At 37.6% G+C, this 23,319-nt stretch overlaps 1 protein-coding gene across 2 annotated transcripts in view; it reads right to left on the bottom strand.

Moving 5' to 3' along the window:
* Positions 1–511: 511 nt before the first annotated feature.
* The window catches only part of LOC114666717 (rho guanine nucleotide exchange factor 33-like), a 40,842-nt gene continuing 18,034 nt past the window's right edge, over positions 512–23,319 (bottom strand). The window contains exons 2-16 of one of the 2 annotated variants that reach the window (XM_028821684.2): positions 19,899–20,031; positions 19,771–19,817; positions 19,160–19,324; positions 18,730–18,860; positions 17,642–17,748; positions 17,014–17,214; positions 16,267–16,390; positions 11,900–12,038; positions 8,805–8,906; positions 8,592–8,666; positions 7,984–8,129; positions 7,240–7,386; positions 3,253–3,997; positions 1,695–1,798; positions 512–791 (exon numbers count right to left, since the gene is read on the bottom strand). In XM_028821684.2, the coding sequence (XP_028677517.2) occupies positions 644–791; positions 1,695–1,798; positions 3,253–3,997; positions 7,240–7,386; positions 7,984–8,129; positions 8,592–8,666; positions 8,805–8,906; positions 11,900–12,038; positions 16,267–16,390; positions 17,014–17,214; positions 17,642–17,748; positions 18,730–18,860; positions 19,160–19,324; positions 19,771–19,817; positions 19,899–19,944 (2,427 nt within the window). In that variant the 5' untranslated portion in view covers positions 19,945–20,031 and the 3' untranslated portion in view covers positions 512–643. Of the gene's footprint in view, positions 792–1,694; positions 1,799–3,252; positions 3,998–7,239; positions 7,387–7,983; positions 8,130–8,591; positions 8,667–8,804; positions 8,907–11,899; positions 12,039–16,266; positions 16,391–17,013; positions 17,215–17,641; positions 17,752–18,729; positions 18,861–19,159; positions 19,325–19,770; positions 19,818–19,898; positions 20,032–23,319 lie in introns of both variants that reach the window. The other variant, XM_028821683.2, reaches the window with a different exon arrangement.

The following is a 23,319-nucleotide window of genomic DNA, read 5'->3' as shown; positions in this document are numbered from 1 at the left end:
TATAACAGTATATATGTATGTGTGTGCATTACGACTTGTGTAATGCCCGTCAGGGATCAGTGCTGGGGCTGCTGCTTTTTTGACATACTGTAAGGAAGTCACCTTGGTAAGAATATATTTAAAAAAAAAAAAAAAAGCTGGCTAAGTCTGCTGATGACTCTAAAACAGTGTCGGTGAAGAGCAAGTTTCACACAAGCATTAAAAACTTTTTCTTTAAACAGGGAACCAAGGAGTCACAAAAGTCAATCGTACCGTGGTAGATGGGAGGATTTTAAGTACTTTCAGTACTTGACTTTATTGAGATGAATGAATGGTTCTCATCAAAATTGTTCAGAATGTTCAAAAAAGTGTAAGTTTGAAAGTGAATTTCTCCTTTGTCTCCTTCAGTTGGTTGAGGACAGTGGTGCAGAATTTTAAGGATGAGATGTATCTTGAGTATATGAAATGTGAGAAGGTTTAACTTTGCTTTTAACAACAATCATATGTTAAAGGAATATGAAGGTACTCCCAATTAATGTTGTCAATTTTATCTTTGTGATTGAGAAAACAATTTCCATTACATAATGAGCAAAAACAATAGATTGGTGAAAACATAAACATGCATTAAAGTGACAAACCTTCAAACAGAAGGTCATACTGAATGCTACACAGTGCTACATGGGTCACTTGCATCGTCACATTCCACTTGAGAGTTTTTTATTTGTAACTTTAAGTTCTCATGTTTTATTTTCAAGGATCGGTCCTCTAGAGCACGTGATTGGATATTCACAAGCTTGCATTCTGACACTGATCTGTGGGGGAAAAAAACAAGAGGAGCTGGTCAGTATGGAGACATTACTGGTGTGAGAGCATTAATCTGAGAAGACTGATTGTCACATAGCCTTTCAAATGTCAAATGCATGGCTGTTTGACTTAATTGTGGCTCCATTTGTGCTGTCGTACTTCTTGACCAGCACAGAACATCAAGGTTCAAAGTAAGCCTCTTATATTTGTCTTTGACAGAAGACATTTTTAATAGCTGTGCTGTCCATGTTATGTTAAGCTTAGAGTGTTGTGTTAAACATCAAATGTTATACTCTCAGTAAACTGAGAAAAACCTGCAGTATATGATAAAGGTCTAATGAGGCCAGAAACTGCAGTGTGATATGAATTGGGAAAATCTGGAGGGGTCAGTATGGACATTGTTCTTTTCATTATAGATCATATTCACTGTACTCCCCAACATGCAGATACGTGATTTTTCAACTGTGCAGCCATGAATTACAAGCACAGATCTTAGTCTAATATGTATCCTCAATCCCCTGCCTGGTGCTCCTGGTTGTCTTATGACCCGTTTTTGGTAAAGGTGATCCTATCAATATCATGTTGGATGTACTACTTCATCATTTCCTTCAAGTCATAAACTGCTATTTAGTCCAAATTCAGGTGATGGTTTTATTTAATAATTTAAGTACTGTGTGTATAGTAGTTTTTGGAAATAACTATTTCATTTATCTCTTTATTTTAATGTGCAATACAAATATTCATATTTATTTTATTTCAAACCCTGTAGTCTTTGAACCAAACTGCTATGGAATGTACTATATAATATGGTAATAAGAAATTGCTATTTTGCTTAATACATGGAAAATTGCCAAATAATAGGGTCCACACTGAGAGATACTTACTGTATCTCCCCCTTCAAAGGGCCATACCTGCAGTTTGTACTGATCTTAATCCTGTCTTTTTCACCATGCTGTGCCCATTCGGGGTCCTTCAGTCTGACCTGCTCGTTGTGACCGCATGCTGCTGCAGAATCCTAAGTGGAAGAGGATTTAGAAATGGTAAAGCATCTACCCAGGATGCACCTGTGAGTTCTTAAACTTCAATATACTAGTAGCCCTTTAAGTATCATCAAAGTGGTCAAGTGTGACTTGTGTGTGTCTCGGGTGGTCTGAATGTGATCTGTGACATTTCACTATTGGCATAAACTTTACACTTTGTGTCTACTGGAGGCTTTTCTGGATACTCCAGTTCTATGTCTCATCCCACAAAAGTGCTGTACTAAGCTAGTCTTTTGTAGTGTATACGACTGTTTTCCTGCTGTTAACTTACAGTATTGTCTGATCAGCCTTGGTCCCTGTGTCAGTACTTGACATTGTGGGGTGAGACTTTGGATCTCTGCAACTCAATTGAAATGGCAGACTTGAAACATGGGGTTTCGGCACACCATTTGAATTTTATCTTGGGTGTTTCAATTGATAATATTTGAATAGATGAGTTTTCTCTTATTGCCTGTGTATTATGATTTGGTGGATAAACAGCATATTAACCAAAGCTCATTGATATAGTCTTTGTAGCACAATCCCACCAATGTTTTCTTCTGATCTGCTTAATAATGGAGATGTCTACCTTGAGACTAACAGCAAGAATTTCTGGGCACAATTTAAGTGAGATTCCAGTCTGTCTTGTACTTCAGCCAGCAGACATGGTAAAATTTCTTTGAACTGTGGAAAAAGCAAAAAGTGGGGACCTCTGGCAGAAAGTGAATAGTCATGAAATATCCAAAAAGGGAAGCACTTGTGTCTGAAATCAAAGGCACCACTGCTCTTTATACCACCAACTTGCTACATTTATAATACCAATAGTCCCTAAAAGAAAAAAAGTGTCCAGTTTTACCCATTTATTTAAAATGTGTAATATCAAAGAGTAAATCAAATTATATGGACTTTGAACCTGAGGTTTGATGCTGTGCCAAACTCCAAGCTGGGCAAAATCCTTTATGCATAAATACTTGTATATTGTGGGAGAAGTGCTAGAGAGAGAGCTTTTACCAGGCCAGTGACTGGGGAGGAGGAGGAGGAGGAGAAGCTCTCTTTGCCTACTCCTTGCTAAGTGTGCAGGTTGTTTTCTTGGTAATTCACAATATGTTTAAGTAGTATTTGAGGCCTAGTTAAGGGGCTGCACTGTACTCAGTGGCGATGTGACCCTTAGCAACTCATTTAAGCTTCCCATGCAACACAATGAAAAATTGCACTAAAATGTATGTACTGTACCTGTCCTGCAGTGTATTTTGGGATGGTGCTCAGTATGAACGAAGGGTTCAATGTTAAGTTTGGAGTTGTAGTTTGAATTGTCTCTTCACTTTTGTCCAATTTTACATGCACAAGTATACAGGTTGGATTACTGACGTGACAGACTCCAGAGGCTGTGTTAGCTAAACCTCATGACCCCTCTTTCAAGTCACTGATGATTTACTGCCGCCTCACCTACCTGTTTTTCCTCCCATGGGGTGCAGCAGTTTGATGTTAAAGCAACTATATCCGGGAAAGCGCTTGAGATTGTAGTCCCTATATGCTTCTCTTGACTAGGCCCAGGAGTGAGCCCCTCTCTTTGGCATTGTGCTGTTTCAGGCCTGTGTGGTGTGTCTGTGTGAAACTTTCTCCTATCAGTGACCACATCACAGGGAGGCGCAGTCCCAGGCCTTTGAGAACGTCTTCCCAGAGGATGCTTGTTGCGTCTTGGGGTGAGTTTTATTAACACAGGATGTGCTTCTTCATCCGTTGCATCACCTTCTCCTAGTATGCCTGATTTTTCTTCAAGCTTTGTTGGTCTGTGTTCCCGAACATTTGTCATTTCACTGCTGGACTCAGAAGAGGAAACGGAATGATAATCGAAAACCGAAGCTTCACACAAATCATCCCCTTCTATGTCTGTGTCACAGTTCATCTCCCAGTTCATTAGTGACTTTTTCTCTGATCTGTTGAGTACAGATTCACCATCTTGGTCTGTCTGGCTGACTTTCCGTAAAGGACCATGATTGAATTTCATCTTGCTGTGGTGAGAAGTGGAATAGTCCTCATAAGGCACAGTTTCAGGGTCCCGGATAGCTTTTAGTTCTTTACTGTTATCATTAAGGCAGGAAAACTTCTGTTCATTTCCTAGTGAATATGGGTCACTTGGCCATTTTGTGAGCTTCTCTGCATGGTGCATGGGAGCAGTGGTTAGTTTTTCAAGGCTAAAGAAAAAAAAAAGAGAGAGTACCAAGATGACATTCTCTAGACTCGATACTGTTTATATTTGCCTTGTGTTTATGTTGTTGTGGTCTGTACAGCAACACCTTGTTTTGTGCTCCTGCCATAAATATCCAGTGGTTCTCAACCTGTATTCCTCCAGGGTCCCCCAATGTGCCATGAGGATGTGTCTGGGCCCCCTACACAGGCCATGATATTTATTTATTACCCTTTTGTACTTTTGCTGCAATCTTGACAAAGGTGCTTGTTTTTGAACTTACTATTCATTAATGTAAGCTTACTTGCTAGTAATAAAAATGTACAACACCATTGACAGGCCACTTCAGAAACAGCCTTAAAATAAGTTATTTTTATTAGTGCTTGAATTTCTTAATCCTGCCACAAATAAATAAATGAGTAATCAGTAATTACCCAAGTGTAGAGTTTGTTACTGCAGAGTTTTGATAACAACAAAAACTGCTCACTACTCATCCTGGGCTTCAGCATTACTTTTTAAATCTACTATTTAATAAAACACCAAAGGCTGTGTGAGCGTGTCCAGTCCCTGGGAGCTATCTAATTTGTCAGTTTGGCTTTGGTAACATGATTGCAAGAGAGAGTGCAAGTGTCAGACCTACGAGGAGAAGTAAAAGCACAGGATTCACGTGTCACTTCAAGGTAGTGCAAGTCCAGGTTACTGTCGGGTACGCTAAGAGTTGCCTTCAAAGACGTGAAGTACGAGATAAAAGCAGAAAGGGGAGGGGGGTTGTGGTGAGCAAAGCACTTCAAAAATAATGACAGTATGAGGAGCAGGTGATCAACAAAAGGAACGTCAGTCAAGAGAGGTTCAGGTGTACGTGGATACTGAGAAAAGGCCTGGAAGGTACTATAGGGCAAGAAATATCAAATATTGTAAAATGTATTCTATTACCCGTCTTTGACAGGTCACCTGTCTAGTTAAGTATAAAATGATCGATCAAGTGTTTTTGAAAATAAAAATCAAAGGTAACTTTTAAAATTCAGAATTAGTCACTGCAGATGTTTTTTTAACTTAAGCTACTGTACTTCTTTGTCGTCCTCTGGATTCAGCCACAGAACATTCCCATCACTGATACTCCCATTTAATATGAGAGGAAATGCAAATGAGATATTTTTTGCTCCATGTACAACAGTCAGTCAGAAGAAAATACTAAAACATTGCCTAGGGCAATAGCAACAGTCAGATAAGCTATAGATGGACGGCCAACCCTGACACCTGTGCAGCTCTAAAAGTGGACTGAACAGTAGCAGGGACAAGCATAAAGTCCACCTACAATGTCCTTCATGAGACACTCGCATATTTTCCTTCAGCTAAAACAATGAAGTTCTTTATGGCAGTGTGGTGTGTCACCTTCTTTTCATTTTTCTTCTTGGGTCATTAGATACTACCTGCAGGCACAGATAAACGTGAGCAACCACTAAACCCCAAACTGCTGTTCATATTTTAGGAGCCCACCTGATATTTTTCTGGACATAATGTGGGCAATAGAGATTATTGTAATGGCCAGTATAAATGTAGTCCAGGTAAAATACATAAATCTATACATGAATTGCACTTTAAAGGGGGTCTTTATGAAAAATAATTGTCATAAACTGCTGTAGGTAATGTCTTTTGAATAAAAACAAAACAAAGACCTGTGTGGCAGTTCTAGTCCTGTGATCAAGTTTGACACACCTTATGTGGCTTGAATTTTAATGATTTCAGTAATGTCTTACTATTATATAATTGCCTTCATCAATCTTGCAGCTCCCCTTGAAGTTTACTGGGACCCCTTAGTGGGCCACAGGCCCCTGGTCTAGAACCAGTGTCTTACAGTTAGTGCGGCTGAATCCTAGCATGCTCACTGTCCATATGGACCTTGTCCCGACAGTTTCTCTGTCCCAACAGGTTCTCGATCATCACAAAAATGTGCACAGCAAGTGGGTTAGGGATTTTAAATTGACCCTACTTCCATGATACTGACTGCATGATACTGTTAAATGCAACCAGTCCATCCCAACCAATCCTAAATAGTATTTATTTAATTAGATTAGATACACTTTGTTTCCAAGGGGAAATGAAAACTTTACAGAAGTTCAAGAGAAGGAAATGTACCTATGTATGTACAGTATAGTATAATTATGTATAGATATTATAATCAACAGACACACATAAGAACTTCTGGCTTGGATAATGAAGAGCTGCTTCTGTCAATAACAGGCTTGTAGGCAGCAGCAGCAAGACAGTCAAATGTAAACCACAAGTTTACATTTAAAGGCATTTTTAAAAAGTTGCCTGGCTGAAGACAGCAGCGCTCAGAATGACTTGCCTTTAGTGTGTTCACACAGACGTGAATCATTTCTGTTTCCAAGATTAAAAATGGGCATCAACAGGGTGATATATTCCACGTTGCCGACTAGGAGGAGGTTGTACTTCAGAGTCTGGATTGCACATTTATGTTCTCACTTTTTTAGCTCATCATATTTGCAAAACCCTCCGGACTCCTTTCCACTCCATGTAATTGTATCAGATATAACCTGTTCACCATTAAATAGCAACTGAAATATTATTACAGTAGGAGGTTTCAGCTAGTGTTCTGCAATACCCCAAATGCCACAATACCTGAATTGCTGTAACTTGCCATGAGATGTAATAGGTCTTTCAATTTAAAAAGCGATCCAGGCTGATCAGTTTTGAATTATTTCTACCTTACATTTATACTCGCTCCAGATCTTTGCTCTTCTCATCCTCTTTCCATTCATCCTGGGCTAATTATACTTTTAATGTGTGCACTCGCAATGTTTATAAAATACAATTATGAAATAATTGTAATATTTACCATCTGTAAATATATAACTAGAAGGTTTAAAAGGTCTGATACAGGGGCTCACCTGTCAAGGTATAGTACTGTATAGCTTCTGAATTTTTAGACAATCCTCTAGTCTGGACCCTCCTCAAGTTAATGTTAATTTTCACTAAAGTGACTCTTTGTTGGTGATATTTCTGCATTTCTTGATGCACAGTGTCCCAGGGCAAAGGCGAGATGTTGCCTATGTTGCAATTTACCACTTATAACAATTTTTTGACCATGTTTGGAAGATAATTGTGTAAACTAACACATTACTCCAAATATTGCAGGAAAAAATGCTGCACATCTGATTGTGGTTAGCCAAGGATGAGTTTCTCCATACTGCATAAATTGAATAAATTAAAGTACAGAAAACTTACCGGGTGATCACCTCAGATATGGCTCTACTGCCCCCATCTTCACACACAACCCCACTGTCCCTAGTAGTGCAGCTGCTTAGGCTGTGACTTATATCTAAGCTGCTGTGACTTGGTGGAGATGGGCTTGCTGATTCCAGAGAAGTATGGCTGAAATTCCAGAAAGAGAGCAGACAGGAAACTATCAAACATTCTATAGGTAACAAAAGAATTAAACTCGGAAAATAAAAATCAACAGTTGTATTAAAATGACACACAGTCTGTTTCTGTAGTGCAAAGAGTCTTTCTGCCTTTTAATTAACGTCTCGGCCTGTGCCACACTTCAAATCTGCCCAAGTATGGTATGGGTCATAATGTGCTGGAGTATTTTATTAGATTTCAATAGTTTTGTCATTTTTTCTTGATTGCAATTTTAGATTATCTTGGCTTACTTGCATGCCCATTTCTAAATCATTTCAATATCTGCTTCAGTCACATTAGTATGGCTGTCCTGCACACAGATGCTAATATGAATTTGCAACATAATAAAATGTGAAAATCTGAGGACAGCAGATGAATGCTTTCTGGAGATTTTTTTTTTTTTTTTTAAACATAAAATATTTTGGCTATAATGACATGGAATTTATGACATCACAATCAAAATGCTGGTCATGAGAAGTGTCCAATGATCATTTACAGAATCTGAACATTTTGCTCTTAAAAATCAGATTTAAGAATGATGATGTAGAAGTTAAATCAGAAACTAACCTGCCCTCTGTAGGCCACTGGTTAAATTGGCTGCAGGCTTCCTTCAGGAAGATGTGAGAACAGCGGAGAAACTCCTGAAGTCTCTTCTCACTCAGGCCCAAAAAATAGTGGTCAGGGTGCTCATTGTGTGTCCATCTAGATATATTCTACCAAGTAATAAGTGGGAAGATTTTTTTTAAAGCTTTGAAGCATTCTTAGCAACTTTGTGTTATCTACTTAGCACTCAATGATTATAATAAGAAAGGCAAACCTTGTGTCTGAGAAATTATACATTTCAATAAATATTCTGTGTTTTGTAATGAAAATATAATAAATAAGGAAAAAGTTATAAGATACCATGTAATTTTAAACTGCAAAACATTACATAAATATGTTTTCAATTTACCAGGGTTGTCTTAATTCTTGTATTCATCAGTCACTGCAACAAATACAGCAGCATCAAAAAGAAACTTTTAAATAACTATAAATAAAATTAGATAATAACCCCTTAATGGGTTATTATAATTATTTTATAATTTACACGCTGTCAGAATCTGGCACAGACTTCAGCAAATAGTAAAGTGTGTCAGGCTAAGCATATGACATTTCTGTACTGAGCACTGGATTACCTGAACATGTGACAGATATGAGGAAATCCTAGAGAGAGGAGCCGACATCAGGCTCTCCAGCTGCTTTTGTTTGCACTAGAGCGAGGAAAGACAAAAAAAAAAAAAAAAGTAATAAACCCTGGGCTACTCCTCATAGGCCCAGGCAGGTGCAACCAGAAGAATGCCCACCCAAAAACTGCTACTGAATCATAGAAATTATAAGCCATGTCTTACCTGGGCAAATGATCTGTAATTTTGATCCCTTGACAAACAGAACAATGAGTGACATGATGGGAAAATTCTGAAATATGTCAAATAGATGTCCAGAAAATTACCCTGAAAAATAAATAATGCATGTATCTATTAAATATGCAGTTATAACCCACTTATACAAAAACTACCCTACTAATCTGTTTATCTTGTTCTCATGTTCTAAAGGGTGTTGAGGGTGCGCTGTGCTTAGACCATTACTCCTTCTAATTTATCTGAATAATGCAAAGTCTGAATTGATTAGCAAACTTTTGAAGTTCACAGATGACACCAAAATTGGAGAGACGGCCCTCACCAAGGAGGGAGCAGAAATAATCCCAGAAAAACTTGTTGGTCTTCAAAACCGTATAAATCAATGCATGTGATGCTCAAATAGTATAATGCACTAGTGAGGCTACATCCAGACTGCTGTATCCAGTTTGGTTTGCTGCATCACAATAAAAAGACATGGAAGCTCCATAACCTTGTGCAGAGAAGATCAACCAAATACACTGCAGGTCTACAGGGCATGTCACACTCTTAACAGGCTGGGGGTTTAATTTCCTTAGTCTTGAGCAGGGATGACTATACAGAAACTTAAGCCAACCTTTTAAAATTCTCAAAGACACTGATAAAATGACAGAGTAGCACTCTTTCAGTGCAATAGTAAATTAAGGGGAAGTCATGTAGTTGAAAGAGAAAACTTGACAACTTAAAAAAAAATATCTGGATGAGATACTAGGATAACTTAGCTACCCAAATCAGCTTGATAGACTGAATGGTGTCCTCTTGTTTGTTGGATGTGTTTTTGTTCTGTTTTTTTTTTTTTAAATCATTCCCCTCTCCCATACTATACTGCCTAATACAGCGCATCCGGAAAGTATTCACAGCGCATCTCTTTTTCCACATTTTGTTATGTTACAGCCTTATTCCAAAATAGATTAAATTCATTTTTTTCCTCAGAATTCTACACACAACACCCCATAATGACAATGTGAAAAAAGTTTACTCGAGGTTTTTCCAAATTTATTAAAAATTGAGAAAGCACATGTACATAAGTATTCACAGCCTTTGCCATGAAGCTCAAAATTGAGCTCAGGTGCATCCTGTTTCCCCTGATCATCCTTGAGATGTTTCTGCAGCTTAATTGGAGTCCACCTGTGGTAAATTCAGTTGATTGGACATGATTTGGAAAGGCACACACCTGTCTATATAAGGTCCCACAGTTGACAGTTCATGTCAGAGCACAAACCAAGCATGAAGTCAAAGGAATTGTCTGTAGACCTCCGAGACAGGATTGTCTCGAGGCACAAATCTGGAGAAGGTTACAGAAACATTTCTGCTTCTTTGAAGGTCCCAATGAGCACAGTGGCCTCCATCATCCGTAAGTGGAAGAAGTTCGAAACCACCAGGACTCTTCCTAGAGCTGGCCGGCCATCTAAACTGAGCGATCGGGGGAGAAGGGCCTTAGTCAGGGAGGTGACCAAGAATCTGATGGTCACTCTGTCAGAGCTCCAGAGGTCCTCTGTGGAGAGAGGAGAACCTTCCAGAAGGACCACCATCTCTGCAGCAATCCACCAATCAGGCCTGTATGGTAGAATGGCCAGACAGAAACCACTCCTTAGTAAAAGACACATGGCAGCCCGCCTGAAGTTTGCGAAAAGGCACCTGAAGGACTCTCAGACCATGAGAAAGAAAATTCTCTGGTCTGATGAGACAAAGATTGAACTCTTTGGTGTGAATACCAGACGTCACGTTTGGAGGAAACCAGGCACTGCTCATCACCAGGCCAATACCATCCCTACAGTGAAGCATGGTGGTGGCAGCATCATGCTGTGGGGATGTTTTTCAGTGGCAGGGAATGGGAGACTAGTCAGGATAAAGGGAAAGATGACTGCAACAATGTACGGAGACATCCTTCCCGGTTCCTCCCTGTGTGGATAGCGCTTTGAGTACTGAGAAAACCGCTATATAAATGTAATGAATTATTATTATTATTATCCTGGATGAAAACCTGCTCCAGACCGCTCTTGACCTCAGACTGGGGCGACGGTTCATCTTTCAGCAGGACAACGACCCTAAGCACACAGCCAAGATATCAAAGGAGTGGCTTCAGGACAACTCTGTGAATGTCCTTGAGTGGCCCAGCCAGAGCCCAGACTTGAATCCTATTGAACATCTCTGGAGAGATCTTAAAATGGCTGTGCACCGACGCTTCCCATCCAACCTGATGGAGCTTGACAGGTGCTGCAAAGAGGAATGGGCGAAACTGGCCAAGGATAGGTGTGCCAAGCTTGTGGCATCATATTCAAAAAGACTTGAGGCTGTAATTGCTGCCAAAGGTGCATCGACAAAATATTGAGCAAAGGCTGTGAATACTTATGTATATGTGATTTCTCAGTTTTTTTTATTTTTAATAAATTTGCAAAAACCAAGTAAACTTTTTTCACGTTGTCATTATGGGGTGTTGTGTGTAGAATTCTGAGGAATTCTCATGACCTTAACTGGAGAAGTGGACTAGAAATGATTGGATGGTTAAACTTAATGCTTCTTCTGTACATGAAAAACAAATGCATAATTTCTCAAATGTGTGTAATCCAATTCAAAAGTCAGGATGCCAAAGCCTATCCCAAGAGGAGGAAAGCAGCAACCAACCCCAAATGAGGTGCCAGTCCACACTCCCACTAGGCCAATTTAGAATTGCCAGTTAATCTAACAAACAGTCAAGCCGAATATGGGGAAAAAAAACCTTATTCCTTTGGTTTTTATTTCACTTTCACTTCAGAATGGCAGTGTATGAATTTAATTTCAATTCAGGAAAGCTATTTAGCTTACATTTTGAATAGATTTATTTTTGTTTATAATTTCCAGAAAGTGTATAACATATGTATAATAAAATAATGTGTAGCACTCGTATTCTTGCATTTTTAGAAACTACTCAAGAGACCCATACAATTAATCAAAAGTGTAATTTGGGACCTTAGCCTCTGGCTGTAAGTCTGCATCTATTGTAAAAATAGCTTTACCTTTATCTTCAAGGATTTTTAAACCATAGGAAACTGTCATTTAAAAATTCTTACATCATCTCTGTTGGTTAGCTGGGCAAGAATATCTCCCACAATTCCTTGCCACCTGTGGCTGAAGATCCTGCTCTCAAATGTGTTTCTCAGCAGTTTGTGGTGCTGTGATAATTGATGTAAGCAGGCAAGGAACACATCACTGTTAGAAAGAAATGAAAAGAGGATGAAATGCAATCTGCGATTAAGGGCTGGCAGCAGAGGTCGGTATGGACTTGTGTTTTGCCAAAAACAACTAAATCCATCAATAGATCACAGAAAGGTTTTGGTGGGGGCCTTTGTAAAGGAGTGCTAATGCAATGATATCAGAACATGAATGAGACTAAAAAGTTATACTAAACCTCACTGCAGTCAGACACCTGTGAAAGGGAACCTCATAACCTCAAGAAAAATTATTTCATGTGAGCTCTCTGATCAAGGCTTTCTACAAACTCTGGAAAAGCATTGACATCCAAGTTCCAGACCTGAATCTTCAGGCAACACAGTGTTACTATGTGACATGAAATAAAGTAATCTCATGTGTTTTTTTGTCAGAATGAAGAAGGCTGAGATACAAAACCAGGTAACCTATTGCTCTATAATGTTTTTCTTTCCCCTCGCTCTTTAATGTAAAATCCTTAAAGCACTTGAACCAGTTCACTTCAAATTCACTATTTAATTAGTCATTGGTAAGTTCCTAATGATATCATTATTTTGCTAATTTCTCTTGTTAAATTCCTCATTAACCATGTGTTTTATCCTAAGCATTTGAAATCTAAGCATATATACATAAACCCATTTTTGATATTTGCAGGTTAGGAGGATCTTAACTGCAGACTTTAGATGTTTTTTTTCTTCTTAATGGAATGATATTGGTGCATTTTAAAAGACCTACTGTGTTTTTGCAGTTCTCTTGTGAAGCAGAGAGTTCAAATCTGCCCATTTAACCAGCCATACTGGCCAGTCGGGCTTCCAGGTTGTCAAGAAACTTTCTTTGAGCTTCGTCGTGCACATCTCTTTAGTAAATACTTGTGAATACGAGTGAATCTGGGTCACATCACCATTTTTCTCTACTGAGGAATTCATTCAGGGTGTTGCCCCCTTTGTCAGCCTCCATCCTCCCTAAGGTGGTGACAGTGGGCACAAGTTGCTGGAATTATAAGCAAAATTGCTATTGCTATCATCTTTCGGGTTTGGATGTCGTGAATAAAACATGGGAGAAGCAGCAACACCCAAGGTATTGGGATTTTTTTCCCGCTTTTGTGCCATGCATACGTATAACAATCTATGCATAAGTACTAATGTTTCAGGCATGGCCATCTGTTGGAATGAAAAAAGTAAAGTATTTTATTAGTAAATGCATAGCAAAATACATTCTAGCAAACGGTGTAATATCACAAATATTAGCACTGCTTTAAAAGTTCCTAATATAAAGCTCCGTCCACATTTACATCCAATGTTTGGATTCATCTTGGTTTTCACAATGTTACAGTAAAGAAAGTCCTTAAGATGAAACATTCAATTTGTAATCTTTATCATACTAAAAGTAATTACTCTGGCAAACAATAAACCTAGCACTGTCTCACATGTACAACCATCTTCCAAATTCAGTTTACAGGTGAGCTTAAAGACTGATTTATACCTAATATACAATTCACAAACTGATATAATCAAAGAAAAAGCAAAGAAGCAAAAAATACTTTATTTGGCTCTCTCCTGTGAATGCTTTGTTTGCTTCCACCCTGACTAGCTAAAGTTCATCTGCAGGAGATTATAAGATTTAAACAATGTGTGACTTTATAGCCTTCAAAGTGCAATCACAGCACTACAAAAACAGATAAAATCATAACATTACCAACAGTGAACCTCTTTGACATTGATTATTTTATAAAGTACTTTCATTACTAAATAAAGACACCCCTACAAATCTGTATGTTATGTAATGTCCTTCGTAGCAAACAGCGTCGCAGATAATGACGGACCAAAATGATAATGCAGCTACAGGCTCTACAATGAAAACACCTGGGGATTGTTTGCTCCTGTCACTTCCCTGGGATATATGGCACAATTTCATCTGCTTCCCATTTTATGTTTCGCTTGTTTGCTATTGCAATTTTTTGTTTTTGTAATAGAAACCTATATACAGTATATGTAGTATGGTAAGTTTGCATAATAATTCTAAAGATTTGTGTCTGGCTTCCATGGAATATGAGAATAAAATTTCAATGCAGTAAAATGTTGTGGATTTCATTTCTGCATTTAATACAATTATATCAGAGCTTCTCTACCGTAAACCTCTCCACATGAATGTGAACTAGGTCATATATATGTGGATCTCTTACTTTATAAGTAAAAGGTGTCAGACACTGAAGATGTCAGAATATTAGTCAGGATCCCCCCAGGGTTATGTTCTGTCTCCTCTTCTTTTCTCTCGGGACACTGAAGAAGCAGTCATTGGTGTACAATCTGTTAAACTGCTGAATTTGCTGATAACAGCACCCTGATTGTCCTTATCACAGATGGGGATGAGGTGCCATATCAGAAGGAGTTAGATTGGCTGGCCAGTTGGTGCACCCTCAACAATCTTAGTGTGAACTCCTTGAAATATATAATTGTATATTTTAGAAGACACTCCCTAATTATAAATGATGTCACCATCAATAAGGTAGAATAATTTAAATTTATTGGCACAAGTATCACTCACAATCTAAACTAGAACGAAAACATAACTGCTATTATCAAAAAAGCTCAACAGTTGATCTTTTCCTCTGTCATCTTAAAAAGTTTACCCTGCCCCAATCAGTGCTGGTGCAGTTTTATAAGGCCGTCACCGAAAGCATCCTCACTTTCTCCATTAGCAGTCTGGTAAGGCAATGTATGAGCACACTACAAATTCTGCAGCGTGTTATTTGGACAGCAGAAAAGATTGTAGGAGGCCTGAAATTGGACCTCTGTTGAGGTCCTGTATGCATCGCAGGTCAGGAAACATGCCAGAAATAAATGCAAAGACTACACTCAACCAGTCAGTAATCCTGTCCAGTTATTACCATCAAGGAAACATTCGTGGTTTCTAAAGGCAGGAAGTGTCTTTCTTACTGCAATCATTATGTTTAAAATTTTCAGATTCACCTGTATATTCTTGATTTCCATCCTCCTCCATTTAACATAAATTGTGTTTTTTTATATAGGACTTACCTAATATATTACTGGATGGGAGTACAATTCTACTTTTATATTTTTTATATCTGTTTTACTGTATATCATGCTATGATGGTGTCACGTATATTGTGTTGTTTAATTTAACGTACCTTGTTATGTGTTTAGCTGTAACACCAAGAAAAAACTCCTTTATTACAAACATATTGCCTGGCTATAAAGTTCAAGTTCATTTTATATTTTTTAATGTTTGTCATTAGCATCTGGCACAAAAAAAAACATTTTACATCACACAAAAGAACTGCAAAGATAAGCTGGCATTTCTATAGATCCTACCAGACACCCACCAAGGCAGCCCATAAAAAGCCCAGCTCAAGCTGATTTGTAAGCAACAATTGACACCATTTTCATCAATCAGAGAATCAATCACTCCACCATAAGTTAATTTGAGCCACAACAAGTGAATCCACATATCATCATTCGTAAATGCTTGGTATGTTAAAAATTCTTTACCTGTGCCATGATGAACTGAACAACAAATTAAAGACTTGTTTATATTTCATTGTAACTGCATAACATGTCCATGATTAACTGTGCCAGGTAAGCTTCTGACTTCAACAAGCTTTAGATCAATTTAGAAACAAATGTGCCTCAAGTCACAGCCTAATGATTTAACCCTCATTTACCTACCCTGCCCAGTTGTGCAAAGAAGAGAGAGCTGGCTGTAACATCATAATAAAATTCAAAAAGGGAAACATTAAATGAAAATCTTCATAAAATTGCAAACTCCAGAAAACATATAAATGAGATAAGAATGCCTTCTCCTAAGTTATACTGTTGGCTTATTTTGTATGTCTCATTTATTTTTGTCCCTTATTTTTTGCCAATATATAAACAATTATTCAATTTTTCAGATCCTTGGGCCTATCAATAAGTTGTATTTCTATGTTTCAGTTGATTTAATATTAATCTAACATCTGAAAACCCCTATCTACAGATTAATGCAAAGAAAATGAAAGGTGAGCCATACCAAAATGTGTTACTAATTATTGGCATTGCCAAGAGCAAAGTCAATAATTATCTCATTTATTTATTTATTATAAATCAATCATCTTTCTGATAGAAACAAATAAAATACAGATTACAGCCTACATTTATTATACAAGAAAATATGACTCTGCCAAAAAAAGAAAAGAAATAAACCTATGCCTATATTGCAAGGAGTGACACCCTACCTGACTTCGTGGCTTTGGGGCAAAGCTTCTAGAGCCTTGATGAAGGTGACCTGGAGCTCTGACAGACAGGATACATACTTTTGCTCTGAGTAAAGTAACTCAAGGACAGCTTGTGATCTCCCACCTAAAAGAGAGAAGAGAGGAAAGAATAAGATAATGACTCCATAACCAAGATGTTATTTATGTTGCTATGTATTACCTGAATGTGATATTGGGTCCCATACAAAGCAGAATAACCAATAATTAAAGAAACTGAAAAAATAAGTGTAAAGTAAATTGTGTATGTTTAATTAATAACAATCCCAGATATCAGAAAATATAAAACCATTCTCAGCAGAGTGTATGCAGCTTTCTTTAGATCCATGGTGCTCTATAATCTAGTTAGGCTACTGCGCAATGTATCTGTCTGCTGCACACAAAACTATGATGAACAATTCTAAATCAGTTCCACTAAAAAATACATATAGCTTCTCAGAAAATGTAAAAAATATTGTATACTCGTGACAATATTCTAATTTGGGTTTTTCTTTTAATTTTAGCATGCTCACAATAATCAAACCCTTTTAACAAAATGAATCCCGAGTACATAAAAAGATGGCCCACAGATTTTAGGATGTGACATGATTTACCCAGGATTACGGAGCAAGCTACAGTTTAACAGTTCTAAAAGTAAAATAGCTTTCTTCTGCAGTTTCAAACACTTAAAATCACAATAAGAAACTTTTGGCTTTAAATGTGTCTGCTAACCTTCATTGACAAACCACTCCAATTGTGGGTCTGTCCTAGAGCCCAAAGCACATCCTGGTAGCTTCTTAATTCCACATGTCGAGGAAGGTCTTTCAATATTCTGCCTTGATCCCTGAATGTGAAAGGGTGCTGGGAAATGTGGGCTGGTGCCCGTTGTATCCAGGGAAAACAGGTAAGTATTCTGATTTGATGGGAGGGCTTCTGTAATAGTATGAGAAATATACGGACAGGTAAAAGCTGTTCTCAAAAAAGCTGCAGAATGATGAGAACTAAAAGTCTAACTTGTTCCAAAACACTCTTTTCACAGCCCATCTGTAACATCTACTGTAAATCCATTTTACTCCTAATTCAGTAAAATTCAGTATGCTTCCACCGCTTCCTCATGGATGAATAAATTATTTGATTGTGATCTACAGTACTGTACAATCAGAGCTCCAGAATGGCGATCTGTTGTCTGGGAGTGTAAGAGAAGTTGCAATTATTTAATATTTATTTTGACACACACACACACACACACACACCCTGTATCTATACAAAAGAAAAGCTATTGTTTACAAGCAACAATATAAATATTTGGACAGTGGTCACTTTTCAAGTGTATCTGTAGCTGTTTTAGGTCATCAGTTACCTTGACTCTGACGATGTCCTGGAATAAGTGCGTTTAAAAAAGAACAAGTCGGCCTGTTCCCACTTGAAGAAGGGTTCAATTCAAATAGATTCCCAGAGAAAGGTTCCCTACTGTCGCACAACAAAAAGATGGATTAAGAATCAGCTTTTACATATGTCTGCATTTTGCTGAAGTGTATCACACACATAAGTGTTACATTTTCTACCAATCACTTCACAAATTAAAAAAAAAAAAAAAATGATGGTTTTATATCTGAAGGAGACGAGTCATACAAATAATGGTGTCAGAATCTAAAGGATAATACACGTCATTGAGGTCTCATTGTAAAATCAGCAAATAGCATTGCAAGTAGTTTGTTAACAGCCATACTCGATCTCAGCCTACACTTACTGTATAGATGCAATCAAAGCCTCTCCTACATTACCCTCTTCGGCCTGTCTTGCCCTGCTGTACAAGAGAGCAGGTCAACTAAATTCTGACCATTAACAACTGCAGTAGCAAGAGTTTACAATGCTACAGGGATCTTAATCAGAATGTCATTCCAAGTTTTTAAATTCATAATGTAAAAATATTTTTAATTTAGCAAAGCTGTTAACTAAATTGACACTTGCAAATGTATCCATGCTGATTGAATCCAGTATGAAGATGGTATTGTTTTTACACTACTGGCACTTGATACTGCACAGATTTTAGTGTCAGTGACAGAATGACTAGCTCGTTCACTGGGATCAACATTTAGGCACATATCTACCTATATTTAAAAAGATAAAAAATAATCGGAGAACCCATAGCTAGTATGTTAAATATACATTATGCAATTATGAGAGCTAAAATTCTTGAAGGGAACTTAAGTTGACAAAATGCCTGAGAAAAATAATCATCTGAGCTCTAAGAAAAAGGTTGCGGGGGAAGGAGTCTAATTAAACAGACATTTTAGCAAAAAACTATGATTATATGGAAATAATGTTGAAATTCCAATAAAACCCTGCCCCCTTGACGATCCTTTATACACTCTGCAGAGTCAAATAACTCAGCTGTGGTTCAGTTAACTGTCACTTAACAATAGTCTTTACCCACATTACCCTCACCTGCAGCTTTGACGTTCTGTCACTACAGGTGTTCGTACTCTGTCCTGTTTTATTATCTCCAGGTCCTGCTGGAGGCGTTTCTGTAAGTCACTGACAAGTCCAATATGACGCATAGCATCTCCCAAGTCATCCTTGGAAAGAAGATAAGAAAGCGCATTAAATATTTTCTCTGAACTCTGTTTTGAATGTTTCGGGCACTGTGAGCCAATGTAACTTGGAGTGGGGTGGTGTTTGGGGTACAGTAATAAAATGCAAACATCTCTTTGTTGAACATATTCTCTTGTAGATGTCACAAAAGTAACTGTGCTTAATGTTCCTGGAATTTCCTGCTTACTTTCTTCATAGTACAGCGACTTTACTTATGGTAGTGTGGTCTGGCAAAAGTACAATACTATGTAGGACATGTGAGTTGACTACTTTTTTTTCTCACCTTTAGACCGTAAACCAAATCTCTCAGCTGCTGAATCTCCTGGCTGTAGTCCCACCTTGTCTGGTCAATACGCTGCTGCAAGACGCTGTCATAGTGCTGAATGCTGCTCAGCTGAACCACAGCATCTCCAAAGCCTGCTTTCAGCTCTGCCACCATCATGTGCAGCTGTAGGAATAAAGATATTTTATATACCATGCATCACTTACCCCAACCTTACTTACAGGACTCCAGAACAATTAACAAGTCTTACAGAATGTGAGGAGTGCATTCAAAAAATGGTGCATTTGTTTTGGATATATTTGATTAGAAAAGCCAGAGGTCACAGTTTTAAACAGAGTTCTACGTTAAATGTAACTGCTATACTCTTTTGTGCAAAGAATTACATATATTGTACATCCAAAGTGCAATTTCACTTTACCATGTACTACAAAAACACAGAAAAGTGTCATCACAGCATAGTGTTAATAAGAATAGAAAATTTCTGTGCATGTTTCAGAAATTAATCAGTCGGATGTGAAACAAAACACTGCAGGTGTGAATCTCTTCCCTGGGTGCATATGCAAGCAGTTTTGTTAGTCTGAGATGAGGCTGATAGGAAAACAGTGAAAAACCTGTGAGATCTGACCAGCCAGCTCGGTGTCACATGTCTTCAATGCATCTGAAAGATAACAAAAATACTAATTACACCCTGATCTTATTCACCCTCATGACAGGATGTTTTAATTGTGTGTGTTAATACCTGTGCCAGGACAGCTCCTGCCAGCCATTTCTTTCATCTCTGCCATGTGGCTCTTTTAAAGGCCCGCAGTGACGTCATGAGACAATTTGGCATACAGGACAAAGCAACCAGTGTTAACAGACAATGGCTTTACCTAAAAGCAAGAATAAAAAGTAAATGTTGTTCTCAGTATTTCATTGTTGACCATCCCTAAATCTCTTTTTTTGCCACACTGAAATGTAAAATGTTGGGAGTGTGGACTACATTTAAAATCTCTGAAACAAAGTTACAGGCAATGTCACGACCAGCACATTGCTTCTCTTTCCTCTTCCCTTTATTAGTTTTATAAGAATACGTTACAGTCAACACAAGTGAGCATACAGTAAGTAATACAATATTTCACATGAAATTCAAACTCAACATCATCTCCAAGCCATCTGGAAAGCTATGAAATTAAACTGTTAACCCACTGAGTTGTCATTCAAAAAAACTGAAGGAACAAGTTGGTTAGCCAAAGCCCAGCAGGCTTAGTTAGAACAACCTTACTAACTCCATGGGTAAATTCTAAAGAAGCTTTATGCAGTTCCATAAATGGAAAATGAGATTTTTTTTCTAATTTTAGATACAATAGTGTGTTATGATTATGGATTGGACCTTTTCAAACTAAATAAGATAAGGTAAAGAGCAAGCAATGCAGTTTAAGATATCACAACACATCTCTCACTATGCCATTGTCTCCTGTCTGGTAAAATCCCAAAGGCTCCTTGAAGTGAATTGGCAGCTGTAGTAGTTCTAATGCTGGCTGACAGGTAGGCAAAGACTCTTTACTCCAATCCAGTCAGAGTGCAGGTCAGTCCTAAAACATGAAGACACTTCTCATAATTGGGGTATTGGCCTTTGTGCGTTTATTTTGACTTTCACTATCTATGTAAAATGTAAGTGGAGTATAATTTTTTGTTGAATTACACTATGTTCTGCACAGATTGATGGTGTATCTTGTCAATGACTAATTCCAATTCCGTAACTGTAATTATGGTTAAAACATTCCTTTGCTTTCCAAATCATTTAAGTAATCATCTTAAAGGGAGATTATGGAAGTCTGTTTCAGGGAGGATGACAGTATGTAATTTGATGATTTGGAAGACCAAAGCAGAAGGCTTAAAAACTACCCTGTGCAGCCGAAACTGATGTATGACTCCTTGCACTGCATCTTCAAAATGCCCAAATCAGCATCACAGGTGATGGATGACTGTGCTACATCTTGAGTATTTCTTCTAAACTGGTTAGTGTTTGGACATATATGACTGCACCAATTGTTTGCATGTCCAGGGACAGGTCTGCCACGTGCGGATATTTGATGTTCTTACGGTGCTTTGTTACAAAGAGGGAATGGGTTTCGTTATGCTGTAACATTACTAGATGAGTAATCTCAAAGTGCTCTAAAAGATGTTAAAGAAAAAGTTAACAAAAAAATGATGTCCAGACATTAGTTATTGTATGTAATAGAGTGGACTCTGTTATTATTTTTAAAAGCAGAGAAGGAGGGATGAGATAAGAAGTATATTTTTCTGTTTTGTAAGGATGCTACTGGAGGTGGGGTCCTGCAGGTCAATGTCATATTTATTTTGCTTAACAGCACCAAAGCGGAGTTCGTAGATGGTCATGCTGTGTGTTTATCATTACTTTGCCTTCCTGTATTATTTGGCCGAATTAATGGAAGTTTGTTGGTCAGCCTGTTTGGATTTTCTCTTTAAGCATAAAGTTTACATAGCACATTCAGGTTGCTATCACATTCTATGCCCCTTACCACCAAGTATGCAGTTTTCTGATTTTTTTGTCAGACAATGCTATTTGATGCTGAGCAGTATTTTGAGCAACTGTCTGCTAATCTCAAGGAATGTATTTAAATTATCACTAGCAGATAGGGCTGGACAATATATTCATTTTTAATTTGATTTGATATCTAAGAAAAATAAATGCAGAAGCCAAAATTGCAATGTTTAGCACCTTTATTTGATTTTTCAAATCTTCTTCTGAACATTTAATTAAATCCTCAAAATTTCTAGAACTGTTTCTAAGTGTGACTGTGCCAACTCTACCTATGTTGCTTGGTGGAGAGAAAAAATGAGTGAGGATAGAAAAGGAACAGTTTAGAAAAGGTAGGATTAGCTGTGCTGATTAAAAATGGTTTGGTTTTACTCAGGAAGACTCTGGTTCAAACTGTACAATATTTAAAGATGAAACACTGTACTGCTGTGAAGAGGCATTTTAGGCATGTGCAGTGTATTAAATGTGACCTTTCGCCTCCCCGGCAAAATGGGTCTCTGCTAAGCAAGCTTTCATAAAATGTTTGCTGCTTCATTGTATACTGTCTGAGCAGACAAGCATCAGATGGAAGGAGAAAGCAGCTGCAGTAATTTACTGTATTGAAAAACACACCTCTTTATGTATATGAAATGCAATTCAAGGTACAGTATCTGAAAATGACTTTTTTAATACAACTTACTGTCCATTTTAAGATATCTTTAAATGAATTTGAGATCTCTAGAAAGGTGCAGGAATTTATTTAGGGAGATCTCAAATACATTTCAAATACCTTAAAATGCATACAAAGTCAGTCTGGAAATCTGCATGCAGTTACTTTGAGATATCTGAAAATGAATTTGAGACATTTCAAAATGTATGTAGATGTCTTAAATGCAAAGGAACCACTTTTGAGATTTCTAGAGTAGATGAACTGCATTTTAAGATATCAGAAATTCATTTTGAGAAATTTCCAAATGTTAATTCAGCTTGCCTTTTTTCTACGTTTTGATTTTGTGCACTGTTCATGTAATTGTGGTTTGCAGTTATCATTTTGGTCTATGTCCTTCTATTTAAATCTTACTGTCTACCAAGTGAAAGTTCTAGCTCAGAAACCATAATAGCCAAACTCATTTTAATTTCAAGATGGAAACTTTCTGAGCTTATTAGCTATAATCTTGTTCATGTGGAATCTTCTGCAGCTCTCATTAATAAAACAGCATTAACTATACGGAGGCACTTGTCATTATGTAGTTAAAAACTGTGGTGGCTCCAATTGATCTCACAGACAGTATTTTCCAAGTCAAGCAATGCAAAAGTTGTATTGATTGATGTATGCTGGTTAGTTATGGAGTGTCTACAGCTAACTGTAGTTCATACTTATTAAATATGACATTTCTGAAATAAATGCCCAATGAAGAGGTAAACATTATGTCAAAGTGTCAAGTTAAAATCATTGGCTGCAACAAATCATGATGGACGGCTGCTCATTGTGGAGCTTATATTATTAGTTATAGTTTTCAATTTTTCTGTAATGTTGCTTTTACAGATAATGCAGCAGTGAGGATGTTTTAAGTGTAACAGAAATACTGGGCTCTGGCTTATGAGCTGTATGAATACTGACTCACAGCGACATTCT

This window comes from Erpetoichthys calabaricus, chromosome 16, assembly GCF_900747795.2.
Source record: "Erpetoichthys calabaricus chromosome 16, fErpCal1.3, whole genome shotgun sequence".
NCBI lineage: Eukaryota > Metazoa > Chordata > Cladistia > Polypteriformes > Polypteridae > Erpetoichthys > Erpetoichthys calabaricus.
This window is presented reverse-complemented; position numbering and strand designations above follow the sequence as displayed.